Source organism: Oxyura jamaicensis, chromosome Z, assembly GCF_011077185.1.
Source record: "Oxyura jamaicensis isolate SHBP4307 breed ruddy duck chromosome Z, BPBGC_Ojam_1.0, whole genome shotgun sequence".
In the NCBI taxonomy this organism is placed as follows: Eukaryota; Metazoa; Chordata; class Aves; order Anseriformes; family Anatidae; genus Oxyura; species Oxyura jamaicensis.
The window spans coordinates 52,069,314-52,087,669 of NC_048926.1; the positions used below are offsets into that span (position 1 = coordinate 52,069,314).

The 18,356-nt window shown below is 40.0% G+C and overlaps 1 protein-coding gene across 1 annotated transcript; it reads right to left on the reverse strand.

Moving 5' to 3' along the window:
• Positions 1-440: 440 nt before the first annotated feature.
• Positions 441-17,918, reverse strand: FKTN (fukutin). The gene is made up of 9 exons (XM_035310204.1): positions 17,730-17,918; positions 16,516-16,575; positions 14,095-14,298; positions 11,743-12,020; positions 10,361-10,493; positions 8,647-8,776; positions 7,368-7,501; positions 5,141-5,268; positions 441-2,066 (listed from the first exon to the last, which is right to left on the reverse strand). The coding sequence occupies exons 1-9, from the start codon at positions 17,832-17,834 to the stop codon at positions 1,853-1,855; spliced, it is 1,386 nt and encodes a 461-aa protein (XP_035166095.1). The 5' UTR covers positions 17,835-17,918; the 3' UTR covers positions 441-1,852.
• Positions 17,919-18,356: the final 438 nt, after the last annotated feature.

The following is an 18,356-nucleotide window of genomic DNA, read 5'->3' on the forward strand; positions in this document are numbered from 1 at the left end:
TAAAACTTGCAGGTTTATTGTACACTATTAAACAAAGAAGTTCATGACAACAGAATTCTGAGCACTAAAACCATTTTCCATTTTAAGGAAAGAAATACAAAAAAATCTACCTGAGAAATTATCCACCATGATGCGATGTTTATGTTTGCAAGTAAGTGGCAACAGCCGGATTTCCTACCTCCTTCTTAGTGAGGCAAAGTTACAGTACCACTTCAAGCCAGCACTACGGGTTTTGCCAGAAGCTGAATAATTTGCTCCAATGTCTCAGTGGCAGGAGAACTCTGGAACGCAGAGGGCTGGCAGGGAAATGTATGCAGCACACTCCAGGACGAGAACAGCAGGGAAGACCCAAAGTGCACCTGGAATGATACAGCCATAAAACAGCCGCACAGCAGAGGCTATTTCATCTCTTCAGAACTGGGTGTATTTGAACACGCAGCTGAAGATTGCACATCAACAGAATGCAAACCACACATTCAACCTCCCCAGTAAAAGTGTGGTACAGCTGCAACTCGTAGACAGCCCTTCTAGGTTAGCCAGGGAAGAGTGGATACAGATTTGTTGCAAGAAAACAGGAGAAAAATTCAGTACCTTGACACTAGTTCAAAAGTATTCTTGGGTCTGTACCACACATTAGTCCTAACTCACTGGTAACTCTAATGGTCTCGCCTTTCCTGTGCGGCAGGGCTGGAACAAACTTGGACACACGATTTCATATGAAAGCTATTATCCCCCTCCAAAATACTGAATAAAAGAGCTTATTTCATTGACCAAAAAGACAACCAGAAACAAGAGGAGAGAGTTGTCAGGCTTCCACTCCCTTCCCATCCAAAGCCTAATGTTATGCTAACACTTCACTTGCAATCATGCTATTGCAAATTTGACGGAGCAGTTGGTGTTTGTACACACTTCTGCTTACACTTAGAGAAAAGAGCTGTGATTCACAGGGATCTCAGTTCTGTGAACCCATGCTAAACAGAAAAGTATCAAGACCCTCATTTCCATCTAATTGTAAGAAAGCAGGAATAGCTATGATCCTCTAAAATCTGCTCAACTCCTGTACAGAGAACACTAATTGGGATATCAAAACCAGGTAATATGTTTTATCAAGGTAAGCACCTCCCTGCAGCACACACCTTCATGTTCATAAAAGAGAGAGAACAAAAGCAGGTAACGTTCCCTGTTGTTACAGCATTTCTTGTTATTGCATGCAGTAGTTAGTTCAACTGTTACTTGATCTCTGATGCGGACAGGGCTTTCAATTCTTCCATCCACTCACTTAATGTTAGATTCATCCATTATCCCACAGATGTGAAGCAGGTGGGTCACTGAAACATTCCACTCCAAGAGCAACCTGTTACACATCGGAGGGATACATGACTCTCAAATTAAATGCTTTTAAGGTACTCATAAATAGGGTGTTTAAAAGTTGTAATTTCACAGGAGCACCTCAGAAAAAAGATTAAAAAAAAAAAAAAAAAAAAAAGCACAAGAACTTCTCCAGGATTTTTGCATCCCCTCCTTCTCTTGAGCTTGAGAGATGAACAGTCCCAAGGTTCTGATGATCCCCGGGAAAGTCTAAGCCACTTGGCTACAGTTTTTATTTAAACAGTCAACTGCTCATATGTTTACATCATTTTGTACATCTTTACTTTCAGCTTCCCTTCTTTTCAGTTCCCACATTCTGCCTTTAACTATCAGAACACATGATGAATGTGAAAAAATCTTTTAAGCAAAAAATGGAAAACGTTTCCTTGGGGAACTGATGAGAAGTTATAAAAGGAACGGATCTTGATGCTCTTGGGAGACCGGAAATTACAAAGTGACAGTTTCAAGGATACCGGACAGGTGATTAATAGATCTGAATGACATCGTCCCACTCATCGACAGGCCAGACACCGTTGTACTGCACGTTGGATGGTGAGCTCTTCCAGTCCCACATCTTGACAGGAACCTTCCAGTCTGGCCCATAGTTGGCTTCAACATACTGAAGGGTTTCACAGGGAACGTGTACCTTGAGTTCTACAAATTCAGTCCAGCACAGAGTAAACTTTGGAAAGAGATACCTGCACCACGAAAGAACATGGTCATTAGCAGAAGACTGAAAAACACATCTAAGTAAGTTCACAGAGAAAGCAGGCAACTACAGTGAGAAGTCAGGATACATTTATAGGTGTGTTTTGTTTTTTTTTTTTCTTATTTCATAGCTTCCTATCTGTGAAGCATTATTTACTTACTGGACAGCAGTGTTATCAACAATAGCTGGTTAGTAAGTGTCATATGTTCAAGGAGAGGAGCATTTCCAATTCTGTTGCTGTTTATTACCTAGAAGTATACTGACACCAGTGGAAATTCACAGGTAAATTTCAGTCTGATCAGAATGACATCCTAATGGAGACCAGTGTCAGAGTCTGAGTGTTAAACCAAAGCCTATACACTATTCCTGCAAAGGATCAATTCTGAAGTTGTATCTGTAACAGAAAAAAAGTGATCTAAAAACTCCTTCTCACCAGCTAAAAGGAATCACAAGCACTTAGCACTTTTGAAAAGAGAGTTAAAAGATTTGTGCATTTGTATGAATTAAAAATCCAGCAAGTTCCTCTAAGTATAGAGACACCTTTATTTCTAAGAGCTGAGCAAACAATTTCAGAAAATAAAAGCTTGCTTTTATGTTTTAAATGGAGGTTAAAAAAAATGTAATCAAGCACTTTCGGCTTCATATCCAGGGATTGCTGATTAGCTCTAAAGTAAACCAAAAAGAAAAAAAAAAAGCCAGCTACCAAAAGGAAAATAATGCAAATAAACATTATTAGTGGGTCTACACTCACCAAGTAGCTCTTGTTAACCCAGGAAATCACTCACTTAAACAGCGCTGCACTGGGTGTGCATAAGCAAAAGCTATCAGCAAAACACTGAAATAATATATCCTCCACGGAGAGAACTCTGAATAGCTCATTTTAAGGAGAACGAACAGACAATTTAAATGAACTGTCTAATCTGGAAAGTTAAGTCAGTTGGAAACTTCACCAAAATGATTACTTAACTAAAATCTGATGTTCATACTCATTTATGAAAAATATAACTTTCAGAGATGCTTCCCACCACTGGAATCCTTGCTCCCTGTCCACCTATTCCAAGTGGCTCAGATAGGGCTACATACTCTTGTGCACACACTGCTCACCTTTTTCTTCCATTTTCAGTCTCATCAATCTTTGGACATAAAAGCATTGAAAAGATAGTATCATTGCACAAAGGCCTTGATGTTAAGAAACTACAAATTAATTTATTTTAAGGATTAAAGCATACAATATAGATCTGATTCACAGGATCATTTTTTGTAAATATGTATTCTCTGCTGAAGAATGAAATTGTCCAACACAAATTTTGTAAACTAAAAAGAAATTTCAACTGTTGTTACTTGTAGACAAAATTACAGAGTATGTATGAGTTTGCTTATGTCTCATTGTTGTGGAAGTATTTGTACACATGAAGATGCAAACCATACAGAGAGACTCATACGGTTTTGAAAGCAGCTTGCAAAGGAAACAGAACAAAATGACTAATGAAAAATATTTTCATGACTAAATGAGAAATACTTCCATTTTTCATACTTTTATTTAGCAAGATGTATAGAACATGCCTGTACAAATATTTAGCTTTTAAGGAAATATTTCTTTTACTCTTCATTTATTAACAACATAAATATCTTGGAAAGGAGCCTCCATCCTTTACCTGTGATGATCTAGTAGCAACCAATTTCTCTTCTGACACCATTTTATATGGTATCAGCAGGTGAGATTTTTTCAGAGCTACTGAAGTGGATTGAGGATTCAACACTACCAAACAATCACTTCCCTTTTGCCTGATATCCTCACTTTAACTTCCCTTAGAATTTTGAAAGGGCTTGAAGACTAAGCAAAACTGAGGGTCCTGAAGTCTGACACTAAAACGCAGTTTTGAATATCAGCTCTACTGGCACAGGAACAAGTATTTCCATTTAGACACACCACAATCACAGAGAAAAGAAAAGGAACTTACTGGTCAGCTTGACTCCTCAAAAATATATCACAGAAAATCCTCCATAATCTTGACTGGAAAAACAAATATTAAACCTGCTCTGGAGAACTATGAAACTGTTGCTGTATTCTAGGAAAACTACTCTGCAACAAACCACATCTCCTATGTGGGAATATTCCAGTAACTCTTCCATTAGTCTATTTATAAGTGCACCGTTTGACTCTGGTCGTCAAAAATCTTCCCCAATCTTTGTTTATCATTTCAGAACAAAGGTAACTAAGGCAAGGAGTCGCACGCTATCACTGTCTGGGTGACAGTGTTCACTATGTTCTTGTTAGATAACTGAAAACAAATTTAGTTCAGGCAAAATATGGAAGATAATGATATCCCATATAGGTCAACAAGGCTTTCAGCTAGTCTGCAAGTGTCTCTGGGTTAAGGTGGGTGATGGAAAAAAAAGAAACTAATTATCAAACCCTACATTTGGCTTGCTAAGCAGACTAAAATGATGTTGTATGCGTTTGCTGATTTAATACCTAAAAGAATGAAACAAGAAATGCAGGATCCTATTTTGAAAATGCATTTTCAAAATATGAACAAGGTCTGCAGTAGTCATCTGCACTGCTGTCACAACATTACAGTCAACAAAGTATTCCAAATCGTTACCGCAACATCCAAAACGACGGGGTTTACTTTGCTAGGACAGTTGAGACTTTCTGGCATAACGTTCACCAAGGCAGATGCCTAAGGATTTGTTTTTTACTACAAAATAAGTTTGTACAACAAACAGTTTTAGAGACTTCTTTCTCATTTTAGCTCTTGATTTAACTTGGAGCTTGTCACACTCCAGATAGCATCTGCTTGATACACAACATGACAGCGCTGCTTTAGATTTCACAAGAGAACTGACATTTGACAAGCCGAGCACCTCTCTAGTATAAGGCATAGTACTGTTCTCTTTCCACTTTTTTAGTCTCAAAGTGCAAAATCTCCACTGATTCTCCTCTGATAACTGTGACAAAGAGCACACTTTGCCAGACAACAGCACACAATACAAAATGCTAACACTAAGCCCTAACTTGTTCAGTTTCTTTCCCATTAGAGGTACAAATCCAGTTCATACTTAAATTTCTTGCCCGATTTTGCCTGAGTTCCTCCATTCCATATGTGGTCATCCTCTTCATAGAAGAAAAAAATATCAAGCTTCACATCATCTTCTCCCTGGAAAGAGAGTTCCAAACTGTCCTCCACCTACGAGACAAAAACACACAATACATATCCTCATAAAAACACAAAGCAACATGGGTTTCGGAGAACAAATTTATTTTCAGTAACGATACAGTGACTCCCATCCTAACTGTAGAAAATACACTAACACAACAATTTCTTTATTTTTGGTGCCTTGTGAAAGCTACAAGTTTTATGCACATTATTGGGATTGCCTTCTCTTTCCTCCCTCTAGCCCCAGAGCTCAAGCACCATCTCCTTGGCTTCTGCCACAACTCCAGCACAGAGCCATTTATGCAGGGATCAACTGCACGTCATCCTGCCAAGGCAAGTAAGCCAAAACTCTTGCAGTTTTCCAGCAGGACACAGAAGGGCTGTATGAAGAAAGACAAAAGTCTAAAGCAAACCATTTTCCATTTATATGCTTAAGGTAAAACAGATGAAAGTACAAAATGATGACCTTTCTTTGACAAAAACTCTGCTTCTCTAACTGGAAAACACTTAAGCATAGCTCTGTCAGAAGAAAAGGTATTACAGTAAGGGTTTGAAATAAGAACTAAAAAAGAGCTTGTGTTGTGAGTTAGCCCCAGTAGGCAGCAAAGCATCAGACAGCCGCTCACTCTCTTCTCCCCTTACTACCAGGGGGCAGAGCAACAGGAAAAGAGTGGAAGGATGAGCAAGAAAACTCACAGGTCAAGATATGGACAGTAGTGGGTAAAGCAAAAGCTGCAGATGCAAGCACATCAAAATAAGGAATTTGCTCACTACTTGCCACCAGCAGGCAGATATTCAGGCATTTCCAGGAAAGCAGGGCTTCATCATGCATAATGGTTACTTGGGAAGATAGATGCCATAACTCTGAACTTCCTTCCCTTCCTTCTTCTTTACCCGTGCTTTTATATGGTATGGAATATCCCTCTGGTCAGTTTGGGCCAGCTGCCCAGGCTGTGTCCCCTCCCCACTCCTTGTGCATCACTACAGTGGCAGGGCAGCACAAGAAACAGAAAAGGCCTTGATGCTGTACTAGCACTGATCAGAAATGGCTAGAACATGGGTGCATTAACACTGTTTTTGTCACAAATCCAAAACACAGCACCATAACAGATACTAAGAAGAAAATTCATTCTATCACAGACAAAACTAGTACAGCTTGCCAAACAAAACTGCAGTTAGTTGCAAGAATACCATCCACTTAAGATTATAAGATTACAACAGATGCGTTGCTTTGCGCTGTGAACAGAAAATGGCTTGCTTTAGATTCCCACTTTTCCTCACACAGCTCATACACAACTCAATGCCTACCACAATTCAAGCAGGAACTGCTAATATCTGAGAGCGCAATTCATTAAAAGACTCTCACATGAAAGAGAGGAATAACATCAGTGAATAAACACATGACTAGTAAGTGTCTTTATTTAACACCTATGGTAACACCTTCTTCTATGATAAAACACTCACTAGCACCAGTAATTATAACTTCAACTGTGGCTGAACCTGTGATATGAATTCCTGTACTTCTATTTCTCCATTCTACCTTCGTTCAGATTCCTCTCTGCAGCTTACACTTTGGAATAAACAAGTTAATAAGGGACAAGCCCAGCGTCAGGCGATCTTTCAGTTTCTGCTGTCTCTGCATACAAGGATGCACATAATCTCAGAGTTATCACCAATCCACCCCTATGATCGGGTCTGCCCAATATCAAAGATTAAATTCTACCTTAGAACTATAGAATTATAGAGGTTGGAAAAAACCTTCATGAATCTGGTCCAACTGTCACCCTACCACCAATATCACCCACTAAACCATGTCCCTAAGCACCAGGTCCAACCTTGATTCTTAAGTTTCTCTAGCAGCGCTGACACAGATTAGACCCTTCTAAAACTTCCTAAAAATTGCTTCTGAGGTGAAATTCAGATTCTCCAAACAAGTCTGAAGCTAATAAGAAAGGGCTTTTCTCATACACTGTCCAAGGTAACACACAGAAATCAACGAGATTATATGCTTAGGTAAAATATTTCTGAGTAAAAGTCTGCATGAGAAGACTTCAGATACCCACTTCTATCTAAATGAATTTCAGTATTCAAACCTACAGAAAGACGCAAACTGTTCATTATCTATGTACCTTGCCAAATTTGTGCTTCAGCGGTAATCCTGCCTTCTGAAAGGCTGGAATGATATCTGCTTTGTAGTCCCTTATAAAGATCCCCAGATCCACATCTTTGCTGTAAGGAATGACATTGCACTGCCTATACCAGCCTGAGGAGAGAAAGAAGAAAAAAATGAATTAGTTAATTCAGAAATGCAAGAAATATATCACAAAACAAAATCAATATAACAATGACCAGTCTGAAGGTCATCAGCCTGAAATCATTGAATGAGACCGTAAACAAGACTTTTTATTTTCTCTAGTACCAAAGGAATCACACTGAAGAAAACATATACTAAAGCACTTATGGCCAGTTCCTTCCTCCAGAAAGCCAGGAGTGAGAAAGTATTAACTATTTAAAAGAGAAAATATCTTGGTTTTCTAGTTAAGGTGTCTTAAAGGGAAAAAGGAAAAATATATACTTTACCTGTGTCCAAATCTCATCAGAAATGAACAGTTACAGGGCTGCAGCTGTGTTTTTAATTTTAAATTATTATTTTAAATAGTGTCTGAGATACTACTCATCTTTAAAACATTTCTGCAGAATAGTAAGATAAGAAGTGGAACATTTGTTTGTCTGTTTCACTTAAACAGTTTTAGTATCTAGAAAATGGTATTCCCTAGGAATAAACAAATATAAGCTAATTGTGCACATGTGAGTTTTCACAACCTATTTCAATAAGGAAAGGATCATCACCAGAACAAGTTACTACTTTCAACTTCAACAGAATTGAAAACTTGTAGTGCCTACTCTAGTAGTTTAATCTTTTACTAAAATGACATGTTTTAAAATAAATAAATTAACGCAAACTATACTTAAAAAGTCAGTGATAAATGCTAAACTTCACGGGAAGAAAATCAGCTAAGTCTACAAGGACATCAGAAACATGTGCCCATCATTGTATTTTCCAGCCAGCAAGACAATAAATTGTAAGCCACACAACTTATGGAACTGCTGATTACTTTCCAAGCAGTGATCAACACCATACATTTAACTGCTAACAACACTTAACACTTCACTTGAAATATGATCAGCATCTCCAAGGCTCAGGCCTTTAAAGAAAAATAATTTGGTCATGAGCAAAAAGGCCTTATCTGAATAAAGCCAATGTGGAACACCTGCCTCACAGTTCACAGGTATCACCCTCCAGCCCAGCACATTTAGCTGCTAACCTCAGTTGACAACCACAACCAAGCTGCAAAAGTAACAGAGGATACAGTGTTTAAAAATTCAGGTGAATTAAAAATGTTTTACCTAAGCAAGTTCCACTGCTCAACCAGAACTTTACTCCTAGGTTATTCAGGGTCAGGGCAGCCAGATGGAGCAAGGATTTTGCTCTTTTTCTAAATTCCACGGCATCAACAGAGGCATCGTCAGGATACAGCTGGAAGGCAAAGGTAAGCTACTGTGAGATCAAACTTGTCCCTTCATTTTCTGGTGTCCTAAGAAAAAATGACCTTTAAAAATTTATTTAAGCAATATCTGGGCATTATCTGTTCTCACACACTGAGTCCAGTTTGAGAACATGCACTGGAATGACAAGTTAAATTTCAACTCTGAAATGTCAATATTCATTTTTTCCAACCTAGCAGAATGTAAGGTCAGGGTAAAATAGAAAATGACTATATATATTAGACAGTATTGGCAACAATATGCATGAATCTCAGCTCTGCTCACACCGAAGTCAATACCCACAGTTCGAAGAAAGCAAAGACAGAATTATATTTACTTGGGGCATATTAAAGCTTATCTGGCGCCACCACGTGTTACTACTGCATACTGACAACTTCTGACATGAAACACGAGTAATGCAAAGAGAAAGAACGTAACGTCTATCTTCCAACTGCAACTGTGGTAGCATCTTCTGTAATGTAAAGCCAAGAACTGCAAGGCAGTCCAGGTGAACGTTCACAGATCAGGCATATGAACAATGGACTGACCACTCAACTTCACAACTGATTTCACTAGGAGCTCCTGGGCCACACCTGAATACTTTTCAAAACAGATGCCACTTGCTTATTTCAATACTAAAACTCCAGCAAATTTCCATATACTTTCTGAAGTGCATTTTCTATATCTGGAGCAACTACTGCCTCAAGGTTTCAGAGTAGAAGAGGAGCACGTTCACAATTTCTGTCCTTTTTACAAGGGAAGTGACAACACATGGGTACCCTTCAGTAAACCTTCCTGCTATACGTACAGGGAGCTAGGTACAACCTACTAAACTGAACAAGAACAGCTGTCATGCAGAAACCAAAGGAGAAGTCCCTTCTCTGAGATCTTAAACGTCTCAATAATGGAACTTCCAGTGTCCTGTTTTTTCCCTTTCTGCGAAATTGGACATTACTCAAATTCAGTGACCTGACTCTGACCCCACCCTCTTAACTGTGGTAACTCCTGAAACTCTGTATCTCAGTCCTTGTCAAGCCAGGCTGACAGGCTGCCCCTACTCCAGCAGGAAGTTTTTCATTGTCTCCTAAATGAGGTATCAATGTTTTAAATATAATGCTCTAAATAGTGATGAAAACGTTAGCTTAAGTGGTCAAAAAAGCAATGGGAAAAACTCAAGTGCATGGTTCAAATGAATATGAAAGCAATTATTATTCAGGACTCTGAGAAATGCCTTAAGTAAAATTTTTGACTACAAAGATACACAAGATTTCATGAAATCCATTTAACAATAAGAATATAACAGAATTATGGACATGCTGGTTACGTCATCTTTTCATAGTTTTGGAAAATGGGAAAAAATGCACTCAACAAATCAAAAAGAAAGACTATGATTCTTCAGTTAAAGTTTTAGTTTTATTACCTTTACTAAATTCTGTTGAGACTGAGAGTCTGCATTTAGCTTTACCTAAGTGAACGGTCAATTGTGTTTTACTTAAAAGGAACTGTTTTTGTAGGTTTGGGTAAATCAGTGAAAATGTACATTACATCTCAGGGACACCACCTGATTACCACTAACCTGAAAGAAAGCCCGAGCTTCTCTGTACCTACATTCAAGAAATCTAGAGTGTGTCATCTCCTCTAGAAAACTGGACGGATTTTTTGGAATTTGAATTTTTAAGTCATCAACGGAAACAAGCAAGAGTTCAGGCCTGCATGGAAAGAAAGGTAAGTTACTCCATTCAACTCTTCTACAAACTACGAGCCATTTTGTCCTCTAGCTCTGGTTAAAAACTTACCACATATTACTGTCTGGTGACTCCTCTGTCCAAATATACCCAAAACTGATTATAATAGCAGAGCAACAAAAGCTTTAATATTTCCCCCACACCCTTCCAAATTTTGTTTAAAAAGAAATTCTATCCCAGTAAGTCCATACTTAGATTTTCAGATCAGTGTTTCCATTATTGATTTGTGACTTGCACTAAATCTGTATAGTTTGTTGTTCAGTACATCTGAAAATTCAGGCTGTTTATTTGTTTGTCTAAATATGAGATAGAGTTTAAGAATCAAATTTCAACCTGTACACTTGGAGGCTATTTGCCTTTAAAATTTAAGATCTGCTCAGCCTTCACAGTGAATGAAATGTCATAGTTAACAGCTTACAGAGTCACTTTTAAATGTTCAGGAACATAGTTGGTATAGCTTCCATATTTTAAAAGGAAGAAAGAGCACTCTCTACTTTAAAGAAGAAAACTTAACTTACTTGTGAAATGTCTGGCTGTTCAGTCATGACATATACACATACCATATAGGAACACCGTTCTCAAAACATAATGTTTGGCTTTGAAAACAGTGAAGATTTGCCATGATCTGTATTTCCTGAAATACTGCTAATGAAAGTGCTGTAGGAAAAGGCATACATTTACAGTTACTTTTACCAATGAGATGCAAAGTTCAAGCGTAAGACTGGGGACAAATAATACCACCAATTCAAACACTTATGCAAGTCAGGAGTCAGCTCAGAACTTCATGAGCATGGGTTAGGTGCAGTAGTTGGTACTTGTCTTAGTGGTACAAATCACTTCTCTTTACTCATGTTCTTTAACACCAGTCATGTAGACTACTACTAAGCAGATTTGTGATGCCTCTGCTTTTCAGCTGATGCTCAGAATCTGTATTCTACTTTAGGACACATAAGTTTCTAGTAGAACACCAAGTATGTACGATGCATTACTACATCTCTTGCCACTTGAACTTTACTTCTCATTTTTCATTTATAAATGGTGGAAATCTCTTGTTTGAGTAGCCTGAATTGGATTTGCCTTCATAAATGTAATCTATCTGCACTTTGAGATCCGAATTATTCATGCGCCAAAGTTCATAACCTAGCTTTAGAAAAGAGGGTAACTTTATATATACAGGATAAACAAATTAATTTGGAAGTGCTTTTTTCCTCACTTTTCATACGCTCCAGGGTAGCGACCAAAGTGGAGTTTTCGGAAAGGCACAAACTTTCTGTCCATATGCTGCTTGAGCCTTAGGGGGCCATGCCAGAGGTAATTACCGCTCCTCTCGTAGAAGACCACCAGGTGAATGGCATGAGACGCCAGTTTAAAAATGTAGTGCAAAGGAATTTCAGTCCCAGACAGGTCATCCATACCATCCAAGCGGGGGTCCTTGTTTAGAACTTTTAGCCATTGGAACCCCATTTTCTCAGCAGTTCTAAGAAGTCCCACCTAAAAATAAGAGAGAGACAGAAAGAGAGAAAGAAGCTAAAGAGAAGAGAAACCTAAACTGAATGTTAAATGCTTCTTATTAGATGGTATAATTCCCAATTTTCATTTTCTTATCAGATTTAAGCATGAATTACTTGTAAGACCTTAAAAATTAAGAACCATAACTAATTCCAAGCACCGTATTTCCTTTTCTTAAATTTTGTTCATCAAATGATCAATAAAACAAACTAATTGCTGCAATCTTTTTCACAGTATGTTGTGCTTTTTGTAGCATCAACAAAATAACCCTTTGCTGAAACTCTACCTATATAATATGAAGAATAATCCAAAATCTTTACCATAATTATTTTCAATATTCTAAGAAAACCATTCACATGAAGACTGCTGTCAACAAATTTCAGAATTCTTAATATATGAATGGTAAACCACTGACTCAGATTCTCACACTTACTACCAGAGTTTCCACTACTCCGTGGCTTTGCTGAAGATCTCAAAGCCATGACGGTTGCAGTCTTTATGTTTTGGGATATTCTGTTCTAAAGAGAAGATCTGCTATATTCAACTTTAATCAGAACTTTTTTCATTTCTCTTTCTGCGTGCTTTACCTGACTACACAGTAAATTCCTCTAAAAAAGATGAATAAATTCCCTTTCAGAGTAAAACACACTCTCTGCCACAATACCTGTTCTTTGTAGCTCACATTTTACATCTTTGAATCCAAACTTAAGTTTCACGCGTGGTCTAAGTTTGCTCCTTCTGAGAGCAGACTTCTCTACGCTTTCCGATTGTTCTCTAAAGGTAGGCTTGTGCTGAACTTGGTGTTCCCAAGGCCTTGAATAATGATACCACTAATCCAAAAATGATTACTGGGAAATCTTATTTTACAATGCATGCAAATACTTGTCTAAATCTCACCAAGCAACTAACACTACACCAGGTAATAGGCTTTCCTATTTTAACAGAAAAAAGGGATGAAATTCTGGTTGATAAGAACCTATCAGCATCCAAAGGCCCTTTCAATTACCCACCTTGAAGTGTTTTATATAGGTATATAAAACATACATCTCTCTGAGTGCTATGGACACAAACAATAGGCAACATAGGAATGTGGAAGTGAAGTTGTATTTGTGTTCTGCCACACAACCTTATTCTCAGTTCCTTTAATTCCTTAACTGCTGTGGGTAAAATAACGACCCGATCAAATACAGAGTACCACCACTCTTCACTTGGGTAGGACTGCTTCAGTGAAACAGCTGTAGACCATTTAAATTTTTCTTGATGGGGATTGGGACAGGGATGCAAATGAGGAAGGGAAAAGAAAAAAGCTGTTTATTATTGGCATCTCTATCTAGTCTGTATAAATTAATCTAGTGTGTATGTCCAGATGACACTTGGCTGATAAAACAATCTTCGGTTCCATTTTGTCCTTCATCACTTACTACACCTCTATTTTTGATACATCCATTTAAACACCTCAAACTACAGAAGAGCAGAGGTGCCACTACACAAAGTGACAAAATAAAATGCTGCAAGTACAGGGATGAAAAGAAATGTAAAACAGCACGTTATAATAATCTTCCCAGCCTTGTCACATCAATACCTGTATTTTCTTCTCAACAGATCCCCAAATTCAAGATTGATTACAGCTGTACCCACATCACAGCTTTAAACACTCCATTTTACAAGAACAAACACTTTTTCCTTCTTGGGGGTGGCATGTTATTAAAAGTGTTTATGAATATTGCAGACAGCTTCTAAAAAACTTTCAGTTATTTGAAAGGACTCTTAATATATCCATCTTCAAACCACTTCTCTGACTTCCCTGGCAAAGAGTCAGGGTTGCTACTTTCTTTCAACAACTCACGTGCTTCTAAAACCACACAGGCTAATGCTTGAATACCTTTTACTTCAAAAAAAAAAAAAAAAAAAGTTTCTTTTACCAATATCCTTACAAGATTTCCACACAATGAATTCAGAGTCCTTAATACAAACATGTATACATTATATCACAAAATCCTAGAATAGTTAAATGCATTAAAATATGTAATTGAACTGAAGAAGAAAACACACTTACTTCGTGTTTCCACGTTTTGTCCAGTAGTGCAAATGTAGTGAAGTCTCTTGGAACACAGAAGTACTTGCATTCCGGACTAGGGCCATCAGAAGAACTTCTGATCTGTTCAATGTCTTTATCAACAAGTCCCAGAATTAAAGGATCAATCAAATACACTGGTATATTGTGACTGGATATTAAGGATAGGAATTTCCTAACCACATGCTGTGATAGAGGAGAAAAACAGAAGTTAGAAATACCACGTTTTAGTGTACAGAAGTTAATACATTAAAACTCTTGACCAATTTTCATAAAGAAATCTTATCTCCCATATCTCCCAATACATTTTCTGAGTGTGTGCTTTACTTCTATAAACAATTGTCGAAATGGAAATTCCTCTTTCAGAAGGTAACAGTCTGCTCTCAGGCTTTCCATGTCTCTAAGACAATAGGAAAAATCTTTCAGATTCAATTAGAACTTGTGTACAAAGTGCGATTCATTGAGAAGTTAGGAAGTGAGCACTGAAGACTTATCCAGTCTTTGGATATGCAGGGAACTCAACCATGGCAACACTGCAAAAGAAGGTAAAAGCTGCACCAGCAAGGTCTTGTGCCTGGTGAGAGGATTTATTAACGTGACTCAGAGAAGAATTTTGATCAATTACATTTAAATATCCATAGCATATGGAAGATTTACAGCAATCACAGCTGCCCTATTATTAAAAATGTAGCCGAGCGATTTAACAGCAACAGTTAAATTTAATGACTGAAAGTAGAGTTCTAATCAGGAATAAAAATGGTTAGAACACCACTGTCAGGCTTTATGTCTCCAGGTTTCTAGATGAGGCATGATACGGGAAAACAGTGGCTGGCTGTCCAAGCCCAGCAAATTGACCCTGATCTTCTAACTCAGGCTGTGACCTTCCAGTCAAACTCCTGAGTCTGTTCAACCAGACTCTGCAGGCCAACTCCCAGTTCTTGTACAGGGCTTTGGCTTCACAGAGGTGGAAAAACACGAGTGAAGACGGAATGTAGATCAACTAACAGAATTTACTACATGTGCTTTACAAGCAGATGCAAGGCCGCCCTCTCAGTGATATCAGCTACATGGACCTGAAAGATAAGTGATGTACTAGCGTTATTTCTATAGTTAGAACAAGCAGATCAGACCAATAAACAAGAAGCAAATCTGTACAGATCTACTTTTTTTCTTGTCAGTTCTACAGGGGAACAGGTGCTTCTAATTGTAATTTAAAAATCAGTAGACGGGGATGGTCATGATGTCAAGCAGGAACTCATTCACATAGAGTACTTTGGACTCTAAAGGAAGACACTCTAAAGAAAATAATAGGGCCCTGGCAGGACCATGGACCATTCTGCTTTCTTACTAATAATCCTGTAATACCATGTTAAAGCTAATGAGAACTCTGCCCAAAGAGTGGCAGACTGGAAGCTCCCTGTGACTATGTCACCTAACACCACGCAGATAGTTCCAAAAAGGAAGCCACCTCCAAGAACAGTGAGACATTCCTGGTGCTTGCAAGCAGTCGGCGTGGAATATTCCCAAGTACAGCTCTTAACTAGAGCTCCTTTCCTCCAGCTCAGCAGAAACAAGGCATTTAAATGGCTATTTTGCTAACTAGCAACATGATCATATTGCATCCAAAGCAAAGGGCAACCAGCTCCCAGCACTCTGTTCTCCCCAACCACCTGGGCTATTCTTGCAGGGGGAGATCTGTTAACAAAAGACTTCTGTAAAAGTGGTTCCAAACTAAGTATAAAACCACAACAGAATTTTTGATTTCACAAGGCCAAGACGAAGCTTTGGTTGCACTGAATCCTGTAAGCCTCATATAAGAGAGAACAAAAACATTCTACCTTGAGTATGTCATGGCACTCATAACACTGTTGCTGAATGCTGGAATAAGGCAACTAGTGAATGCCGAAATGTGGTTTTCCTGCTTGCAAAAAGCTTTACAATCCAGGATAACCAGGTAACCTGAAACACTTAGCAGCAGGTTAAGCAAGGGCAGCAAGCAAAGAAGTTTCTGTGATATGAGACCTGCAGCTTGTCCTTTCACCATGATACAATGAAACAAGCTGGAAGTCCAAAAGCCAACTATCTTTTCAATACTCAGTTTGAAAGAAGACAAAAGCCTGCATCAAAACTTCAATGTCAGAAAGAACAACTTTTGCTTCTTAAAAATGTAAACAACACTTCCAAGGACTGTACAGCGAGAGCTGTAACACTGTCTCAACTGTCTCACTGTTCACTTAAACTTAAGTTTCGAAACACAGCTTTGCTCAGTGAGGGAAGTATGGTTTAGTCCTTAATGCTAAAAAGCTCCAGTGAGGGGCCAAGAGAACTGGACACTGATTTTGCAACTCTGTACAACTTCTCTGAGACTTTCAAAAGAACCACGTGAGTCAATGGTGTACATACCCATCTAGTGCTGTCTTGGCCTGATTGGCTTCCTCTGACTTTTGAAAAAACTGCTCCATTCTATCAAAAACAAGAGGGGGGGAAAAAGTAAATTTCAGCTGAACAGCTTCTTATGATCTCTTAACAGGACTTTCAAGGGTATTTATCCAGTTAGCACTTTATATTCGTGGTTTTGGCTAACCTAACTACAGTACTGAACCTGATCACCTAACAAGAGTACTGAATGTGAAATCAAAACCTAGTGCTCTGCCTTAGTATATTTAGAAGGACAACATAAGCCTTTAGGACTTACATATATGCAAGGACTGCATGACCAAGTCTCGGTTTCTGATTCAATCTGCCAACAAGTATAAAATAGCACGATGACAAACGCAAAGACTGTTAGGCAAATACCACTGCAGGAAAGGCAGCAGGAGTGCGCCTCAGTGCTTCCAGGTGCAATCCTAGAGAGTTAAATTTGGAAGTGAGTACATTCGCATCATAAAGTCACGGCACTTAGTGGCTGTTGGCTTTCAGAAAGCATGAAGGATTTACCACTCCGGGCCTTGTTGTTCACAATCAGAAACTAAGACAGAAGGTAAAGGCTGCTTACCACCTAGCACTAGGACTGCCTGAATGTATTAAGAATGCCCTCCCCCCCAAACGAAAAGAAGTCAAACATGATACCTGCATGGCTCTTCTGTAAAAATGATACGAAAGCATACTGTTGAAAGGATTACTTCTGAAACTGTAAGCTATGAAGCCACCAAAAAATATATGTTTAATTTGTAATCACATTTAATATTTTCTCTGTCACAGAAAACGAGGTACAGATTCACTCGGATAAATATTGAGCGGTACAAAAGCAGGAGTTCATCCCTGACGCCTAGAGAAGTACAAACACTGAATCGCAGAGCGCTAAGATGACCGCAGAAAAAGGGACTGTCACTTTTCAAAAACTCCGCTACCGAAAAACCCTCAAGGAGTAGATGCTGCCTTGGCTGCCGCTCCAGAAAAGCCCTGCAGACAGCGCCTGTGTTCGGACTGCGGCCTGACACATCCCACGGGGAACAGCCACGGGACCATCCCGTCAGGGGGTCGTGCCTACCGCGGGTCTCGGTGTCCCGAGCCCCGGCTGGGAGCGCCGGGCAGCACCCCGCCTTGGCCTTACGGCCGAGCCTGGCGTCACCCCTACCACCCGCAGGTTCTGGGGCCGGGCCGGGCCGGCCTTTTACCTTGTGCGCGAGGTAGGACCTGTAGTAGTAGAGCTGGAAGAGGAGGAACACCAGGCTGCTCAGGGTGAGCAGCGCCAGCACCGCGTTCTTGTTGATCTTCTGCATCGGAGCCGGGGCGCACGCCGCCGCCACGCAGCGCCGCGACTCGCATCTCCCCGGGGCGCAGACCAGCGGGGAACGAACCGGGCCGGGCCGTACCGGGGGAACGGAACCGAGCCGGGGGGAACCCAACCGGGCCGGGCCGGGCCGGGCCAAGCCGCCCCTCGGTGCGGCGGCCCTGCAGGAGGCGCAAGGCGCATGCGCTGAGGCGAAAGGAGGCGGTGGCTGCCGCCCGCCCCCGTCATGGCCGGCCCGGGCTATGTGGCTGGCGGGGGGCTCGGTGCGGGGCCCCGGCCTGGGAGCGCCCGAGTGTGTGTGGGGGGGGGGGGAAGGGGTGCAAAGGGTAGGGGTTCGCCCCGAGGGAAGGCGTCTGTGTGAAGGGGAGAGCGGCGGTAATGCGGGAGGAGGGAAGGGGACGCGTGCGTGAGGTGCTCCGTGCGTGTGAGCCAAGGAGAAAAAGGAGACGTCTGCCTCTGCCTCTTTTATTCGGTATTCGAAGGAACACCCCCATCGCTGGATGCTTGTCAG